The sequence below is a fragment of the Protomyctophum parallelum genome (assembly GCF_964188405.1).
Source record: "Protomyctophum parallelum genome assembly, chromosome: 2".
NCBI lineage: Eukaryota > Metazoa > Chordata > Actinopteri > Myctophiformes > Myctophidae > Protomyctophum > Protomyctophum parallelum.
Window position 1 is genome coordinate 52,967,920 of NC_139699.1, and position 20,398 is coordinate 52,988,317.

Sequence of the window (20,398 nt, forward strand, 5' to 3'; positions counted from 1 at the left end):
ACTGGCTCTACTTAGACCCGCCTTAGTTTCCTTAGCATTAGTTTCCGGTTGCTATTCAGGAACGGAAATTCCAAGATGGTGGTTTTGAGTTGAAAAAGTGGCTTCAAAATGAGTTTGTAGAACCAATGGGTGAGTTTTTACAGTGTATGGTATACATTTTGACAAGTTCCAATTAAGTCTTAGTATTTTTTATAACACCATTTATAAATACATCTATAACTTTTACACCTTTGAATTTGCCTCTGGGGCACCGCTCGCATACAGTATTCCATTTTATTTTTAAAGACAGTCACCCTAAAAAGAAAACCAAAGTTAAAATAGCAGATGTGACACTATCGTCACTTCTGGGACTTGTGGTATGGTCTCTGAAGCAGTGTTCAGACACCATCATGGCCTGTAGCACTTGTCATAGCCAACATTTGTATGTAGACATAGCACTAAAGTATAGGGCCTACTGTACATGCATAGTTCCATTATATACTGTAGCTATTCCACTATTACGTTCTTAGCTTACGTATGAATCATGATAACTACTTTTTAAGTACTGTAGTGATGTATTGAGGTTTTGATTCTTGCTTAATGTAAGTCGCTCTGGGTTAAGATGGTAAATGCCTAAATTCAGTCGGGACAACTCAAGAATGGATGGAATATATTTATTGAATATAAGATGAGCAATACATTTATGGTTTGGCGATGTATTGGATCTGCTTTTTAGGTACTCAGATCAAGTGCATCAGTCCCGACCATAGGGACGGCGTCCGAAACGGTAGAGAAATGACAGTTACCATGTGGAGGACCCCAGGGGTGGAGAGTTCCAGACCCCCAGGAACTGGCCCAGGGGGCCAGGCCGGTTCACTTCCTTGGGCTCACTTCCTTCCTGGACTACAATTACCATAATGCTTTGGTGCACTGCTGCTCCTTGATAGGGGAGGGCTGTCATACTGAGACTATAGCCAAATTCCAATACCCAAAATCTCGGCCACTCGCTCACTCACACTCGACCACTCCAGCATGGCAAATTACGGTGAATTTGGTGACCTGTCGAAATATGTGAACATCTCGTGGACTTCATACATGAACTTACATAGAGGTCTTTAAAAAACGTGGCCTGAATACCGTTAGGTTGAACTAAATGAACAAACTGCAATGATTCACATTCAGACTGACATTATGTGACGTCTACACGATTGTCACATATTTCAGAAGGTCACCAATTTCACTGTAACACCACCATGCTGGAGTGAGCGAGTGGCCGAGATTAGCGGTATTGGAATTTGGCTAGTCTCAGTATGACAGCCCAGGAAAGTGTTCTAAATCTTCTAAACGTCATTAACATATATTTTTGGGCAAAAAGGGTGAAGTTTCACTTTAAGAATGTCTGCACAGAAAGCAGTAACCAACCAAGTAACTGTTTAAAGTAACAACATTTATAAAGTAACTTTCAGGCTCAACCTGCACATTGCTATTTTCACTTTGTGATGGAAGTTGAACTTTAATTAATTTACTAATTTAAAACATGTTAAATGAGTAAGTATTATTTACTAATTTAACATGATTTCACCGAAAATTCACAAACTGAACACCAGTTCATTTGACAGTATCTTTATTAACAAAAACATAAACAATCTTTAAAAGACCACCCCCAAAAGACAACAAACGATAACATATTTACAAAAGACCTTTTAGTTTCCCATAGGGTTGGAATCTGGAACCGGAGAAAATCAGAAGAACCAGATCCAACATTGAGGATCTGGAATTTGTTCCATCACATTTGGAACAGTTGAGAAATGTCACATCTTCTATACCGGTGGTTCGAAAACTTTTGCATTTTCAAGGACCACCATAACTAGATCCATTTGTGCACTCAAGAGTTACAGACGTGTAGGAATCGTCTACCCTATTTTCCCATAGGCGGAGGAGAGTGCCAGACAGCGGAGCTGGTCCTCTTATTGAAGCGAGGTTTCTTGGTGTAGAAGATCTCCTCCAGGTTGGGAGGTACGATGGGTCCAAACAGAGCATGGAGGTCTGGAGGGTTGAAGTACTCCTTGAGGAGAGCCTGCTGCAGCTTGTGACCTATTGAATTGAAAAAGCATTTTACATTAAACCACACTGACACAAATTCACACATTTACCAACTAGAATGTAGCTGCCAGTGTGAACACAGCATAAAAGCAAAACTACAGGCTACCATTCATTTTACACCATTCACATTACAAAATGTGGGTTGAGGAACTTGGACTCACCTTCTGCCCAGGATGGAATGGGTTTCCGTGGTTCCGACTCATCATCCGTAGAGTCGTCACTGTTCTGGTCCATCCCATAGTCGTCAGACTTCTGTAGAAGTGACAATATAATCAGCATACACATCAACACCCTATGAACGATTGCATCAGTATCACTAGGTCTATATGTATGAAATCAACAATTGTATCAGCATCACTATTACGACATCTCATTTACAACATTCATTTTCCATTCCGGATGTAGTTTATTTGATAACTTAGCATTTGGCAGACACTTATCCAGAGCAACTTTACTTAAAATAAACAAGGTGGTAAACACAGTATTCTACCATCACAGGCAAACCAAGAACATAGCATCAGGTTAAAAATCATATCAAAATATAGTAATAACCTGTACATGTAGATTTGTATACAAATATTGTTGTTGGCCTAAAATAATTCCACAACCCCACCGTCAGTGTCCGGTAACACCATGTGGGGCCACGACCCCAACTTCGGGAACCCCTGGTCTAGGACCCCTGGTTTTGGACCCCCTCGACAACGAGATGACACATCTCAAGGGATAACCTTTTCAATAGGACATGTTTTAGTGAAGGTTCAGGCAGCTTACCTCCCTGTGTCGTTAGCAAATCTGAGTGAGGGGACTGGGGGAGGGGGTGCTTCTTTTCCTCCGATGTACGTGCAAAGATTTTGCATGTCACTTTAGTAGCCTGGCATGGCCAGTCTAATATCAATGCGTAGATATTAGTCTGGAACTTCGGTGTGAAGATTTATTTCCAAGGGGCGGTTACAAACAGATTCCAACGTCACAGCAAAAACGTCTCACTGACTTTGAATAATCAAACTGCCACTCTGCCAGAGTGCCAGCCCAATCTCAGCAGGGATTATTTTCCTGTGGCAGATTTGTCTGGTTTCCAGGCTATCACTTTAGAACAGGGCAGATCTGTGACACACATTTGATTTGACTCTGTACGAACCTTCCATTCATTTGTACAGATTACTGTTTGGGCCGACCATGTTTACTTTCCCCGAGTTTACAACGTCTAAAAGAGGGTCAGAAGCACTCTGCTCCCATTGAGCACCAGACATCTCTGTAGCTGTTGCTCGTTAAAATTACACCAATTAGATAAGACGTATGCCAAAGAACGCGTGTGTACAGTGTACCTCAACATCCACAGTAACGTTGAGTCCAGGTCTGTCCTTCCCTGTGGGAGTCTTCATGATGGAACTCTGAACAAACACAATCATAGCTTGAATTTATACAGTGCCATTCATGAACCCAAAGGACACTTTACATTAAACAACCACACAAAACGACAACCATTTGCCATTAAGTGAATGTTTAGCTTTTGTTACAATTACCGGTAGATAAAAAAAACTAAAAACATTTGTGTCAATTATTAATATTGTCCAAGATGGAATGAAGGACTAATTTCAATGGCTGAACGTTGTAAAAACAGGTTGTCGTCAACAGGATGTCGTTTACCTCCACATAAAGTGTAAAAATAAATGAATAACTGTATACATTAAATAAATAGTGTTTTTTACCTCCACATCCACCGTCACATTGAGGCCAGCAGACTTTCCTAAAGGCTGCTGGAGGAAACACAAATATGAACTTGATATTAGGGATGTAGGGATGTAGGGATGTGCTGATGAGACATTTTGGCCGATATAGATATAATTAATTGCAGTTATGGCCAACCATATAATTACCAATGTCGATATCTCATTCTGTATTGAAAAATAATAATTTTGTCCATTATGAAAAATACACGTAACAGGGTAGCGTAACAGGCACTGCAGGCTTAGGCAAGTCAGATTTGCTTGTAGATCAGTTACTTTGGGCTTGTTCATCTGTAAAGACAGACAGATTAATCGGACTGATTAATTAATCCTAAATTGTCTGATTGATTAATGGAACCAATGCCGATTAATCTGAAAACAACTCAAATCGTCCGATACCGATGTGTTTGCCGATTAAGCTCCCATCACTAATTACATGGTATATTAAATACCTGTTCATCATCCTATATGGCAGGGGTATTCAAGTAGATTAGTCAGGAGGCCACAACTGTACAATGATTGTGTGTGGGGGGGTAACTAAAGTCTAGATAATTAATGGTAGAATACATGATTAACAGATGAGATTCTCTGCAAACTGACCTGTATCTTAGCTGATGCTTCAGCCAGTTTCTGTTTAGCAGCCTGCTCTTCTTCAGCCAATCGTTGAGCTGCCCGATCTTCTTCAGCCAATCTCTGCTGCTCTTCCTACAGCAGTAGATGAGTGTCAATAATGTCTCAGCATAGCCAGACAACTATTCGACAATCTCCAAATGCTAGAGTATGGAACTACACCTCCCGAAATCCGAACACAGAAGCTGGCATCCGTTAATAATTTATTCCCGAAAATATATTTAAAAATATCTTTAAAATGTATTTTTTCATTTCTGCTAAGAAACATATGGTTAGATTTTGCTTTACATTAGGATAAATTTGCATGACTGTAAAGACGAAACAGAAGTGGGGAGGAGGCTTCACTTCCACTTTTTGTTCTTGTTCCGATCGGAGCTTCTGTTGCTCCCGAGTCCCGACTGGAGGACCGGAAACATTAGAAAATTGTGGGAGGCAGCAGCAACAGTAAATAGTAATTTTAAGTAAATGGTCAAGTGTTGGAGAGGACGCAATTTTACGTCAATGGCAGGTTAAAACTAAACCATTACTCACAACTTGTTTGTTTACCTTCTTTCTCTGGTCTTCCAGCTCCTTTCTTTTCTCAGCCTCTTTCCTCTCCTTCTCCCTGGCAGCTTTCTCTACTTCCTTCTGAAGAGCCTCTGCTCGCTCCCTGAAGACAAACAATACAACTTTGAACAAACTATTTGCAACACTATTACACATTGTTGTTAAAAAGGTATTTCACTTCAGTATTTAGATATTCATTTTAGCTGCCCCACGCCTTCCTATACAAACCTATTACAACTTGAAACTATTTTAACCATGATAGATTAATTGAAAACAGTCTTTTTTCTGACTGATGATACTGTCCTCCTAATACATGAGGGGGCCATGGTTTTTCATTTATCTTGGAAAATGTGGCAGACTCTGCTGTGCGACGGAGACTAAAGAATAAAAAAATATATATTAAAAATGAAAAATCGGACAAACCACGACCGCCTCACGTATCTAAATACTGAATCAAGTAACTTAAAAACTGTCTGGGGTGCTCAGTTGCTCACATATACCCGAGTAGATGATAAAACGTAAGTGAAATGCCCTGTTGTCTTTAGTACTGAACCACAAAGTACAGCCCAAAAAACACAATTGTTTGTGTCACGCAGAAACCCATTTTCTCCATTTGTGTTTTTCTTTTTGAGGGGCGCTAGCCCCTTCCATGTCCAGCTTCAAGGGTCTGTGTAAACACACACACATTGAAGACAAAAGTATGTATGATCAAAAGAGCACCCCTCAATTCACACAGGTGTGATGAACACCCTACTTGATCATATATATATATATATATATATATATATATATACACACACACACACACACACACACACACACCACAGGGTCACACTAAAGTAGCAGACCCAAGTCCCCAGGATTGTTATCCTTTTAGCTTTAAATATCGAACTGTACCATGTGCCGTTCACATTTATCACAAAAAAGCATTCAATCAATACAAATATATACTTGAAGGCATACGACTCATTTTCAACATTTTACTATGTCATTAATATACCTTTATAGTAAAATGTTGAAAATTAGTGGTATTCCCCTCAGGGTGCAGTTCGTACCGTTCAGCCCTCTCCTGCTCCTTCAACTCCTGAGCTCTGCGCAACTCTGCCAGCTTGTGAGCTCTGTGCGCCTCCTCCTCTGCTCTCCTCTTGGCCTGCAGGGCCTGCTGACGCTTCTCCTCCTCCTCCTCCTGGGGAGAAAATGCACAAAACATTAAGCTAAATCAGTGGTTCCCAAACGTTTTTGGCCATGCATCCAATTACCTCCCCCACATGGAAATGAAATTTATGAACACATTTTTGAGGGGCGCTAGCCCCTCCTATGTCGAAGGTATGAGGAAGAGTCTGGAGGCTCAAACATTTCCTGAAAAACGTGCAAAACGAGAGACTTGTTTTGGATTAATTTGTTTCTATGAAACAGTGAAGGGGAACACTGCAGTAAACTAGCAATTATTTTGTTGCGAGTATTTCTATATGAAGATTTGATTTATTTAGAATGAAAAGGCTGATTTTAATGACTGAATCAGTTAACAAGTAGTAAGTAAGGCCGGCCAGGGAGGGTTAGTCGATGATAAGCAATGACCTACAAATATTACAAATTAAAATGGGTACTGGCAATAGAAATGATTCAATGACCAGGTGATTAATTTGTGACCGAATAAATTACAATGACCAACAAATATTAAAGTAACAAAAGTTAGTAATTATAAATGTCGTCAGGTGATCTGCAGTGAACTCACAGCCTGTTGAATCCTCCTCAGCCTCGTCTCCTCCTCTAGTTTCCTCCTGCTGTCAATCTCCTCCTGGTGTTTTAACGACAGCTGTTTCTTCAGCTTCTCCTCCGCCAAGCGCTCAACACGAAGCTGGGAACAAAACAAAAAATAATTAAACATAAATAAGAGTCAATGAAATGAGGATAATTTTTTATGTCATCAGGAAAGACATGAAGGAGAGTTTGTCACCTTGTCGTTCTTCTCCTCAAACTGAGCTCGTTTCTGTTCCATCTTTTTCTTCTTTTCCTCCTCCTTCTGCTCCTCTTTGGCTCTGATTTCCACCGCTTTCCTCAGCCTCTCCTCCCTCTTCCTACAAACATCAAGGTCACAACATGACCAGGAAATGGGTTAAGCAAATAAGCCCATGAAGAATGACAGTCTTCTCTGCCAAAGAACTTATTTGATCATTAATAAGGATGAAACAATGTGTGTGTGACTGAGCTGTGTTATAACAAATATAATGTACCAAACAAACCCGAACACAGTTATAAAGTGAACTAATTTCGCCCTGAGGCAGATTCTATAAACGTCTTCTACAATTCATGTACCTCTTCAGTTCCTCCTGTTTCTTCTTCTTCTCATCTTCTATTTTCTGTATCCTCTCTTCTTCCTGCTCCTGCTTCTTCTTGAGCGCTTCCAGTTTCTGGCGTTCTTTTGCCTAAAACGAGACAAACGAATGCAATGCAGTTCAATCCATCCTGAAGAAATTAAGTCCTTCAACCCATTAACCCAGTCCTAAAAGATAACGAAAATGCACTGCAGGTCAAGTCATCCTGAAGACAGTCCTTCACCAACGGTTCACATTGCACCCAAACTGTTACAATGCGTTTCAGACAGAAATTGCTGAATAGTTTTGGGGGATTTTGTTTCAAGTGGTTGCATTCTGCATCATTGGTGTGGACTGATTGGGTTTTAGTAATACTGTCGCAACTCCCAGCTTCCCAGGTGGAAATAAAAAAGGACAATATCACAACATGAAAACATTGAACTTTGTGATCGTTTCAATGTTATTGAAGAGTTAATGGTTTCTAGGTAAAAGATGAAGGTGTTCCATCAGTAATGTTCCAATCCAGAGAGTTCAACTTTACCTTTCAAAATGTGCCACACAAAAGAAAATAAATAATAAAAAGCCACCGCACACATTAGAAGGACAATATCAGTCACTACCAGAACCAATGACATTAAGAGTCTAAATATAGTGTTTGAAGTTAGAATGAGTTTGTATAGGAATGTGCCGGTGGCGCGTCTAATTAAATGGATATCTAGTATCCAAATACAGAATCAAGCAACTTAAAACAAAAAAGGTGCCCGGGATACACACAAAAGCCTGAATGGATGTTACAAAAGTGAAAAATCCCTTTTGAATGGTGTAAAACAAGGCAATTAGTCAAAAAGCGTGCACAATAGACAGCCTGGACTGTCAAGAGTCACATTAATAAATTGAAATGAGTTTTGACAGCCCTGGTGTAAAGAGTTGCTGTAACACCAACACATTAATTAGTGAAGTAGTAGAACCAATGAGAGCAGTTGTCCAGTAGCAACAACGTTGTGACATCACACTTACCACAACACCCCTAGTCTGCTGGAAAGGAGACAACACATACTACATTACCCCTGCAACATTCATAGTTCTAGCTCTGGACTAAAACAACATTAAACAGCATTGATAGTTCTAACACCAAAGAGATTCTAGAACAAGAAACGAAGCTCCCATTAAGTCCCATAGGAACAACCAGCACCTCCGCTATTTTGGAGTGATGACGCAACTTCCGGTTGCTTTAAAAGACATTACAATCACACCAGTGTGAAGTGAGCGGTGGAACTAGAATGTAGTTATACTGTACTGAACTCCGGGACACTGAAAATAACTGATGTTGCACATAAACACTCAGCTTCCCATCATGCACCTGTGCACAGAGTGAAGCTCAACAGCACCATTTTGGTACTCTAAACAGACATATGGACACACAAAGCTACATGATGGAGAAGGTGTGCCCACAGCTCTAAAAGTCATGCTGTTCAAAATAAACTTGTTTTTATCCTATTCTCGTATTGGTTTACTCATATTTATGAATGGATCAAAGCAGACATTTGTAACATTCATTCAGAATGTCAGGGTGCATGTGCAAGCACGTTTGAAGTGTTACATACTGTAGAAGGCACTGCAGCCATCTTGGAGTGATGTGCCACCTAGTGGTGATCCAAAATCACAGAGGTTCATCTCTTGTTCTAGAATCTTTGAGAAAATATGCATAGTTCTAACTCTAGACTACAACACTGCATTACCCAACATTCATAGTTCTACCTAGATCCAATTTAATAAATCTATAAGTGGACAGTCAGTCCTAAAGATCAGATTTAATAGTGTGGACAGTCAGTCCTAAAGATCAGATTTAATAGTGTGGACAGTCAGTCCTAAAGATCAGATTTAATAGTGTGGACATTCAGTCCTAAAGATCAGACTTGAGAACAACCCAGGCCTCTTGTACAGTACCGTCCCATCTAAACAACTTCTATAACTGCTTTCCCACTAGTGGCTGAGCCAAGGCCACTGATTGCCAAGAACTGGACTTGATGAGCAGAATCCCAACAGTAGCCATTACTACAGTGTGTTGACGTACCACTGTGTCCACCTTCAGAGGAGTGGCAGGTTTAATGAAGGACTTCATGACACCTGTGCGACCCAGAGAGCTGGGAGTCATCATTAACATCTGGTTCCTGTGGACAGTCTGGAAGAAGGCCTTCATGTTGGGTCTCACCTGGGGGGGAAAAAACAGAACAGTCACCATTTGTTTTCATAACCATAACTTGGCTTCATTCTCTAGTCTCGTGACAAGTCTACTACGTGGCTTTATGCTCTACTGCAGGGTTCCCCAATTAATTTTCCTCAAGGGCCATATTTTGACTAGCGTACCAGGCTGGGGGCCGAGTCTGCACGCGCGAGGTCGAGGTCTTGCCCTGAAAATTCATTTTCAGGGCAAGACCCCATTTGAAAAGGATGCCCAGTTTGACATGCATAGGCTACTGACCCCCATTTAATGCCATTTATATCTGGGACCCTTAAAAAAAACAAAAACATTTTTTTTTTTTTTGAAATTCTTTCATGGGCCACAAGGGGGCGCTCTGTGGGCCGCAAATGGCCCGCAGGCCGCCTATTGGGGACCCATGCTCTACTGTATGGCTTCATTCTCTAGTCTGTTCTAAGATTTTTCCCCAATGGAGTTTTTAATCCAACTCACCTGTACAGGTCAATGTTTAGCTTTAATCCTTGTACCGTATTTTGTAGTATTACACTACCATAGTGTCATTTTCCACCGTTTTTAACTTGTATTAAAGCACCTTAGTTGTTTACATTTTATTTATAAAGCCCCTTCCGAAACAATGTTGTTAGTGTGTGGCTTTATTCTCTAGTCCACTGGTTCCCAAACTGCTGCGGTGCGGTGTGCGACATGAAGTCTAATGGTGGTCCTATGGTTTAATTTTAAATATATATATTAACATTAATCCAATATATGGCAAGTAATGCAGAATATAGCCTATGCTGCATATATTATGCCATATTCAGGTTCACATAATGTGGATAAAAAAAGGAAATGTATGTCTCTATATAGTTGCAATTTATATTTCCATGTGGGGGGTGCATCAGCTAGGTCTGGAGGCAACAGTGGGTGCATAGCCAAAAAGGTTTGGAAACTGCTGTGCTAGTCTACTGCACAGCTTTATGCCCATAACCTGCAGACAGGTTGGGGCTGAGCGGGGCTCCACAGGACCAGTCCACCGATTTTGTCCCATGCAGGGCTTTACCTTAAAGCTGCACTTATCACTTAGCTTTAATCACCTTGTTTAAAGCAGTTTTATAACAGCCTGTGCAGATAAAATAAAATCTACCAATACGTCAAGAACAGTTATAACTTATTCAATGATGAACACGTTTATCTTACCACAGTGTTCTTCTGGCTAGTCTTCTTCTGGCTGCTGTCTGTGTGTTCTTCAGCCTTTCGTTTGGAACTCCTAGCTCTACTAGAGACGATGAAGTTTAAATTAACATACAATCCATGATTCATCGGCTCATACTGGGCATAAATCATTATGTTATTGACATTTTGGACACCATGTAACCCGTTTGACTGACAAATTAAAATGCCATTTACTTTTTGCCGGTGTTCAAACATCATAAATTGACTAAACAAAAGCCAGCACAGTTAACACATGAATCAAAAGCAGTACTTACCTCACAGGTGACTGAACAACTGCTTGGTCTACAAACAGAAAGGACATTTAAAATCATTAATTTGTACAATACATTTGATTTAAATGTACAAACTCCTAGAGTTCAGTTTGTGGGGATCTGCTGCCCCTTTGGTCAATAGTTTTTATGTCCGGTGGATACTTTTATCCCCGCTTTACACTGAAATGCGTGCATTTTTCTCCTTTTGGGAAATGTAGACCCTAACATTTCCCCTCAGGCCTTACCCGTGTGTGATCTTGAGCTCCCAGCAGCAGAGACACTACTGCTGCCACTGACAGTCACCTGCTGTTGGAGAGAAAACACTGTTACTAGGGTTGTCACAATTACTACATCGTCTAATGGCAATTTGAGAGAATCACAATTTGTCATAATTGTGTCGATGTTGAAAAATGCTCATACAGAAGGTGGAAATAGCTGATCTACAAGTTTACACGTAAACTTAAAATCAGCCTTTTCCACAATTTTTTTTAATTTATAAAAATGCCAGTAATAGTGTATCTGCCCTGTGCACTTTTATTACCAAGCCTAAAAAGCCAAACTTAAGAAAAAAATAATTCTATTCAAATTAAATCATAAAGTGCAATTAATCGTCAACTTAAATGTGTAATCGTGACAGCCCTAACCGTTACCACCTGCTGAAGAGAAAACACCGTTACCACAAGACAGAAAACTAATTTAGTAAACGCTACACCACTCTTCCAGTCAAACATCCATTATGAAAATAATATCACGCGATATCTATAGATAAAATGTTAATGAAATGTACAATCTATTCTAAATTTAAGAAACGCTGCCCGCCGGATGTCAGAAAGTCTGTCTGAAAGTCAGAATGTCTGAGGTCGCATACACACCTACAGAACACAAATGGTTGGTCAAACCATGTGAATCCCATTGGAAAAGCATTGTTTTTCTGACTCCGAAACAACGTTAGGTGCATTGGCACCAACACATGCACCGTCATGTGGTGTTTCGAGACCACAACATGGAATGCGCGGTTCCATTTGGCTATACACTCCCAAAGTTACATTACTGTGACAGCGCAATGACCGCCATCCCGTGCCGTTGGTAAAATAAAATGATAAATACATACAGAGATGCAATGACAGTCATTTATTTATGACAATATATCTATCTTATATAACATACATTTTGTGGCCAAGTTCAACCAAACTTCCCAAGATCATCTGTTAACAATTCCATCCCAATCAATGTGATCTATTATATCGCATTAGAACGGGTATGGCCCTAGTAGACATACGGTAATTTAATGTTCATAGACAGACCTCTGGTTGCCCAGTCTCAGTGAAAACCTCCGCAGCCTCCGACTGTTTCCTGAAAGACAAACGTTTGCAAAGCTTTAGGAACATAAAGGAACCCCAAAATGATATGCATTTGTGTTTCTGAAAGTATTGTCACATTCCTAAGCCAATAATTTGATGACCAGCAGTGGTTCCCCTATGGAGACACAAAGAGTCTCCTTTGTCTCTCCTACCAGAAGTGCAGCCTCTGCACAGCAGGTTATGAAATTATTGGTTTGGGAATGTGACAAAATCCAAATATCCATGAACTCAAGTCTCCATGGTGCGAGTAATTGATGAGGGAATTTTGGCTCAACTATCCTATGGGTCGTGACCCCTCAGGGAAAAGTTTTTGCAACTGAATGGCTGGAAAATGGAAATTTAGAGTACATAATACACATTGCATGCATAAACTTTCCTTAATGATTATATCTGGTTTCAGTATTTATTTGTGATGTATTTTCTCTCCATTAAGGTTATTAATAGTGGCCAATTTGTATTGTTGGAGGGGGTCTGTGCCGGGGTCGCGAGACATGGCCAAAGAATGTGTGGGTCCCCAGCCAAAAACTGAGAACCCCTGCTTTAAATAGTAGGATTACACTCAACAACACAGTTGAATAGGGAAGTAATTAATACACAAGTCCTGGTGGGATAGGAAAAAAGTGGAGGAAAGGCAAGTGATCCATCCGTCACAGAGTGAAGTAAACATTACACATTTAATTAGAATAAAGACTCACTCTGGTTGGTGTTCATCCTCATCATCCATCTCTGCAGAAGAATCTTCTACAATGGAAAGAAAATTATTCACCATTCAACCTAAAGGATCCAACACTCCAAACTGATGGCGGTGTGTATGCGCATATATATATATATATATATATATATATATATATATATATATATATATATATATATATATACATACATACATACACACACACCATAGTATATCATGTATAGAATACATCTGCTGCTATGCTGAGTGCTCATGCACCCAGGTACTATGTAAATAATTTCTTTGATAAACCCCCCTACTCTCCTTTTCTATGGAAATAAACTATACAACATTACACAAAAACTGTAAACCTGTGATGTGAAAATGAAAATAAATCTACACTTAAAGTAGCACTGCATTCTACTACTGAACATTATGTGTGAACACTTCGAGCTAATGAACATTTCATGTGAACACTTTGAGCTACTGGGCACTTACCAGTGCCACTGAAGTTGGAGGCGTGAGCGATGACCTTCTTCAAGAGTGACCTCCTGGAGGCTCTGCGGACAGACTCCAGGGTCTGGCTCCCCCGCAGGCCTGCTGCCGAGTGACGCAGCATCAGAGAGACGCGCGGCCTGGTGGGCTTTCCCGCTATGGCCACCTTGGTGGCCGTACGGCCTGGGGAGGCCTGTGGCTCTACAACAGCCACCAGCTGTGAAGGCCTGGCTGCCTCGGCAGAGCGCCGGTCGTTGGCAGAGATATTCACCTGGGATTCCGGCAGCATGGTTGACACCAGACATGGAGGATGCTCTGTGGGCAGAACGTGGAAGGGAAGCGTTCACTAGGGACCGAACCACCATCTGATGACATTTGTCCCAACCATTAACTGATCACGCTTGGTATTTAACATGATTAAGGGACAGTGTCCTCGACCTCTATAAAGCGTCGCAGTCCCGCCCCCTACCAGGGCCCAGGAAATTATTCTCTGTTCATTTTCCTCACATTTCAAAAAGTATTTATTTAAAGACCTTTTAAGCCTCATACAAAGCCAAATCTTGTGACAAATCATGACAACACAATATATCGGGCTGAACAAATAATCAGAAAGAAGAAAACGGCAGGTTACAACACTTTTTTTGTTGTTTCTTCTTTGTAATTATTTGTTTGGTCCAAAATATTGTGTTTGTTGTCATGATTTGTCACAACAAGAATTGGCTTTGGACAACGCTTATAAGGTCTTTAAATAAATACATTTTGAAATGTCTATGGGAAATGCATTGGGAACTATTTCCTGGGCCTGGCGTCATCATGAAAGGGGGCGGGACTGCGACGCTCTGTACCAGCATACCTGACTAACTACTTCTCCAAAGTGAGTGACACCCAGACCGCTAGAGGGTGCAACCATGATCTGGTTGGTAGTACGTACAACTCATAGAAAGTAGAAACACAGGAAAATTATTCTACTACTCTGCCACCAGATCACGGAAAAGGAACATTTCTTAAATAACCAGATGCATGAAGGAGGAAAGTGCAGACTGTGAGCAGGTCACTTTATTTTAGGGCCTACCGTTCATATAGGTGTCTTGCTCTACTGGCTCTGCTTTGACAGTGCACTGTGGCGGCTGCTCCTCATCTGCCATCTCCTGAAAGACCATGCCTAGAGAGGAGGTGGGAGGCTGGGGCTCCACAGAGGAAGTGGAAGGCTTGGGCTCCATCTCCTCCTCGAAGACCAGGTCCAGCTTCTTCACAGAGGAGGCAGCCAGGTTGCTGCGCCTCCCCTTGGAAAACCTCATAGATTAAATAAAGCAAAAATAAATCTCACAACTGAAATAATGTGTATGACCAAATCCTTTTATGTGATTTGTGAAAACATGCAATATGCTTCCATAGAATACTGATATTAACTTTACTCCATGAAACCTACAAAAAAGGCAAGTTATTTGTACACTTTCATAAAGTCGCACAGCTCGTAGTCCCGATGGCAAAAATATCAGGTACCCTGAAGAAGGGTTTGTCGAAACGTTGGTAACAATAAAATATTTTTGGCATCAGGACAACAAGCTATGCGACCTCTCCTTTCCATTTTAAAGTTTGTCTCCCATGTTCAGCAACTCCCTACTCTTGGTTTGCGCTGCGCTGCGCTCCTACCATTTTGTTTGCTTTGACACTTTTATAAAGTGACACAGTATTTATACAAAGTTAATTAAAAAAAAAGTGAAAAAGAAGAGAATGGATGGACTATGCGTTTGGTGTAACAGTATGAAAGGAGCCCTCCACACCAGCGTGGACTCCTAAACAATTAATACAATATGTAAGCCTTTGCTATTATATGAAAATATCCAAGACCATTAAGATTTTATGGAAGATGTGTCAGTGAAGACTGTCAGTTTGACAACTTCAAAAGCTCCAATCTTAAACAGAAAATAGCCAATCTACAAGCTCTTATGACACGTAAGATCTACAAGCTCTTACGAGAGCTTGTAGATCGGCCATTTGTTGTGCAACTTGCTTTCATAGAAGTCTGCCTTCTATGGAATCCAAATAAATGAAATGGCGACTGACATTAATCCATGCCAACGTAAGCAACCAACCTCCTCCTGGTACGAGCCTCCTCTTGCAGTCCCATAGAAATCCGCTTCTTGCGTGGGATTCTTTTCTGGGATGGTGTTTTTGGCATAAGCTCCGGCTCTGTGCTAGAGTCACTGCAATAAAGACAAGTAGCATCAACTGTAGGTCAGTGCTGGATTCACATGGACCACTATATTTCACCACCTCAGTACCTATGACACAATCTATGAATCACCCCATTCAATGGAAAGGAATTACATTCAAATATCCCCAGTCTATGAGTCAATTCCTTTCCATTAAATGGGGTGATTCATAGTCGATCTGGTGCCACTATATACTTCCCCCAGGGTTCTATACTTGCCCCCCTCCCTTGTAGATTGAGAAACCTTGCACACGTACAGATGTTTACTGCCATTTTCGGCAAATTTGTATTTACGAGCGACTGGAGAGACCCCTGTTAATGAACAGGGAGACCCCTGGTATAGAACAAGCACAATAAGTAGCTGGCAATGTAAACACATGTCATTGTCTTCTCATCATGCCAATGAAGAATTGAACAACTATACGAATGGAGCCATTCATTACGTTACAACAGCACCTCTTTTTTTTTAATCGATGAACATTTCTTGTATTAAAGAGGACCCCAAAAAGGTTTAAAACCTACCCAGAGAACATGCGGTATGCCTCCTGCTCAATCTCCTTCAGCCACACCATGTGGACATTGTCTATCTCAGACACAAAGTCATCCAGTTTCTGCATCATCATCCTGGAGATGGTCTGAGTGGCTTCCAGGAAGGCCATGATGGATGCAGACTAAAAACTATGGAACATTAAAACACATTAAAGCTGGGGAAGCATCCGTGTCATTTTAGTCTTATTTTATACTTTGGGTATTTAAAATTAGCAGATACACAAGCTGCCAATTTCTTTGGGGGAAAAACTAAAATCCAATAGACAGTTTTTTTTTTAAAGAAAATAATCAAAATCTATAAAGTGACTAAAGATTTAAAATAATTGTAGAGTAGTAATGGCACAATATTCGTCTCTGGGATGGAGGGGTGTGCTACAAGTAGTACAGCACTTATGTAAATGTACTTAGTTCCCACCACTGCTAAAAACACTGTAGTGCCTCAACAAGTCAATATCTGCAATTTATTCTGCACTTATCTCGGAGCTAAAGCGTGCGTAGATATGGGTTCCAAACGGAACTATGACAAATACACGCTATATCCAACACCCCCGTCCAATGATCCAGGTACAATACACATAACACAATATCAATGTATATTATAAACACAATCATTAATAGTGATTTAGGCTATCTCCTATAGTCGAAAACAAAACTACAAAAGCAGCTTTCACAAGTTGTTCGTTGTAGAGATTAATCATTTGGTACAAAAAGAAAAGTTTATCATTTATAAAGGTCGTTGACGAAATACCATATAGTTTTGTTTTCCTACAAACGTTTCTCCATCGACAACATGACACGCTTTAGGAGTTTTTAGCAGATGTACCAGACCACAGCGCGTAGCAAAGCGTCGCGTTGTGAGCTTGTAGATCTGCCGGATGTTTTTCTCTCTCGTTTCTTTCCGTCGTAGGATGAACACCCATGTTAGCACCAGTTATCTAACCGCTCATCTCTTTAAAAACGATATAAAATAAAGTAAAGGTGAATGAAAACGTGCTTTACCTGGTTGGGAAACCTCTTAAAGTAGATGATAAAATAATAAAAAGTTTGGTTTTAAATCTGTTATGGTTGCCTTCCTCTTCTCAAACAAAACTGAGCTCAGCTGCCGCCTGCCGCTGAAAATACTGGAAGTTTTCAACTGCTCTCTATAAAATCACTTCCACCAATCACAAGGCTCCGTAGGATGACGTCGCACAGGAACCTCGAACCCATTGGCTGATATGGATGACCAAGGGATTACAAAAGGGGAAGGCTCAAACTTTAAAAAAAAACAACCAATGAGGGAGCAGTGGATTTCAACTTCAATTTCCTGGTGGGGGGGACCGGTCTAGCGGCTAGCCAGTCTGGGGAGGTCTGGTGAAACAAAAACACCCAGGGTGGCGTGGTGTCTGCTAAGGGTGTCTGGTATTCTGTTTCTGGGGCCTAATTGGCGGAGACCAATATTGGAAAATGGTCACAGGAAAAATGGAGACTGAATGAAGGACTAGTTGCACTGGAAAGTGTATTTGGATGGCTGGTGCAAGGAGAAGTCACCACGCTAAATATCATAACTGAAGTTGTGGACATTGAAGTGATGCACATCAGCGTCTGAGAGGAATTCAGGCACTGTCAGATCACTGAGATCAGTTATGCAACTTTTGGGAAATCGAATCCCTTGGAATCCACATGCATTCTGAGAAGGAAGACAAGGCAGTGTATCCCAAGCCGTGCATATCCACGGCTTCCCAAGCCGTGCATATCCACGGATATCCCAAGCCGTGCATATCCACGGATATCCCAAGCCGTGCATATCCACGGATATCCCAAGCCGTGCATATCCACAGATATCTCAAGCCGTGCATATCCACGGCTGCCTGCCTGCCTGGTATATCCAGCTATCCATCTCTCCATCTACCCAATAAATCACTTTCCATTGGGGTCCAACTTTGTAGTTGTTATATCATGTAGCCTACTGAAAACAGTGACAAATAAGACCCAGATTGTGTACAGTACAGTATTGCCAGGTGTTATTTCCGAGGCGATTACTTCCATAGCTTGGTTGTCATGATGAGATGATTGGCCCGCGTTATAGTGACCCACCTCTAAACATCCAATTGAATAACAAATACCTGTAATAACAGAACAATGACACAGATGACGATGATGAGGCACTTATAGTCTTATGTTATTGAATCCATCTCATCTCTCTCTACATCCATATCTTTCTATCTATAAAAATACGAGAAAGACTTTATTATCGATCTACCTAAGGCGAAAGCCACAAAAAAACCCATAAAAAAAAAAAGAATGTTCAGGCAGATGTCCTGTGTTTCCAGATCAACGTGCCATGTTTTAATCCCATAAAATAAAAATCAGCATTATATTTGTTTTTTGGAATACATTTTCAAATGTATTGCTTACTTTTCAGTAAGTATGGGATGCGATCCAAAAATAAAAATATACAACACTGATATGAAAACAAACCTGGAAATTGATTTAAATTAATTTCTTCCACTTAAACTTATTTCCTCAACATTTCCAGCTATAGTAGGCCTACAGTATATTCTTATAAAACTCTGCGACATAAAAATATGATTTAAACATTGTTAAAAAAAGGTACTTCCAGAAAGCATCTTAAGAATTACAGTCCTATGTACAGGGTGATCAAATTAAAATCAAGAATAGTGCACATAATACATGCCACGTGGCAAAAATAGCTTTCAGATCAGCCATTTTTCACACACTAGATTAGATTATAGATTACGCTTAAACCCTAACCACACCAAAGGGTCGAGACGGTTTTAGCGTTGTCTCAGCGGTGTGATATGTCTTGTTGCACGTTGACGCATGTCGTTCCAAGTGATTCAATGCAGGGAATTCAATGGCCCAAACCACACCAAAGGGTCACCATGCAACTCCTTGCAACCGTTTGGACCCAAGGAGTTTGGTGTGGTTAGGGCTTAAGGGTGAAGTCATCCTGGCGTCGTCTTCTTCTTGTTGTTGTTTGGTTGTATTGTTGTAGCTCAAACCAGAGGCAGGGGGTAGGAGGAACACGCCGCCAGGCCACACATATTCTTCCCTCGCTCAATCAGAAAGTATCTGAGTGAAGAAAACACAACAAATTCTAAATTTAAAAAAGGAGAGGCCCAGGCCACGGGGCTCAGTGGTCCAGGCACCTTGGCTGGTAATCCAGTCTGGCAGTGTGCCGCGGGTTCGACTCCCGATCCCGACAGCCTTTACTGCATGTCCTCTCTCTCCCCATTTCCTGTCAGCCTACTGTCTGTCCCTCTATAAATTCATAATATTTATTTTTTATGACTTGATTAATTGAAAAAATGACATGAATAGGACCACAATGGAAACAAGCCTTCAGGGTTTTTTAAGTTATCCTTTTAGCATAATTTAAATTGTACCACTAAGTATTCAATTAATCCAAATCCTAACCAGAATTCTAATTAAACTAACCTAAAAATTCTGTACACATGTCTATTTCTAAATTTATACAATACTTGTGGCGACCTTTGGCCCTCACGAGTATACTGTAGTCACACACACACACACACACACACACACACACACACACACACACACACACACACAGGTCGATTTTGAAGGTGCGGTTTACCAATGGAAATACATAAATTGGCCTCGCTCTGCGCACATTCATATTATGAAAGGCATATCGGCCCGTGTTGAACGCACTCGGCCCGTGTTGAACGCACACACATTTGGCATACCGCGTCCCTGAATATTTTAGCATTGTGGGAGTGTCCATATGTTAATTATTCTCGCTTTGCGCAATTTGCTATTAAGCCCCTTGACCTAAAGACACTCAGCGCATAACGATTAGACGTGGGTCTGACCACCTCATAAACGCAAAAAGCACTGTTTGATTTGACACTTGAGCGGCTCTGGGAAGCTGGTAGAGTGTTGCCATGTCTGTTTATTATAAGCGGCTTATTTTTCTGTAAAGTTGCTTTCTGTGTGATTGCTTTTCTTGTTTCTAAAGTGGTTATTTGGGCTTTTCTCCTAATGTTGTTTAAACCAGTGCAAAACAAGCACATTCCCATGTCAAGGATCCCCAGATGAATGCATTTGCCCAACTAAGGACAGCTAATCCAAAAATTAAATAAAAAGATTACTTTTGA

The 20,398-nt window shown here is 40.8% G+C and overlaps 2 protein-coding genes across 3 annotated transcripts in view; both read right to left on the minus strand.

Annotated features, from left to right (window-relative positions):
- The window catches only part of ctsh (cathepsin H), a 111,489-nt gene that overhangs the window by 82,004 nt on the left and 9,087 nt on the right, over nt 1–20,398 (minus strand). The window contains exon 12 of one of the 2 annotated variants that reach the window (XR_014568977.1): nt 18,808–19,349. Coding sequence is in view for 1 of the 2 variants with exons in the window: in XM_083760152.1 (XP_083616278.1) it covers nt 19,274–19,349 (76 nt within the window). In the remaining variant the exon portion in view is untranslated. Of the gene's footprint in view, nt 1–18,575; nt 19,350–20,398 lie in introns of those variants that run through there. The other variant, XM_083760152.1, reaches the window with a different exon arrangement.
- Nucleotides 1,595–17,392, minus strand: LOC310854774 (inner centromere protein-like). The gene is made up of 21 exons (XM_083759454.1): nt 17,274–17,392; nt 16,248–16,403; nt 15,607–15,717; nt 14,583–14,803; nt 13,514–13,825; nt 13,038–13,083; nt 12,286–12,334; nt 11,227–11,287; nt 10,985–11,012; nt 10,695–10,773; nt 9,375–9,512; nt 7,302–7,411; nt 6,943–7,063; nt 6,721–6,843; nt 6,041–6,168; nt 4,986–5,088; nt 4,410–4,514; nt 3,792–3,839; nt 3,408–3,473; nt 2,244–2,334; nt 1,595–2,073 (listed from the first exon to the last, which is right to left on the minus strand). The coding sequence occupies exons 2-21, from the start codon at nt 16,382–16,384 to the stop codon at nt 1,898–1,900; spliced, it is 2,253 nt and encodes a 750-aa protein (XP_083615580.1). The 5' UTR covers nt 16,385–16,403; nt 17,274–17,392; the 3' UTR covers nt 1,595–1,897.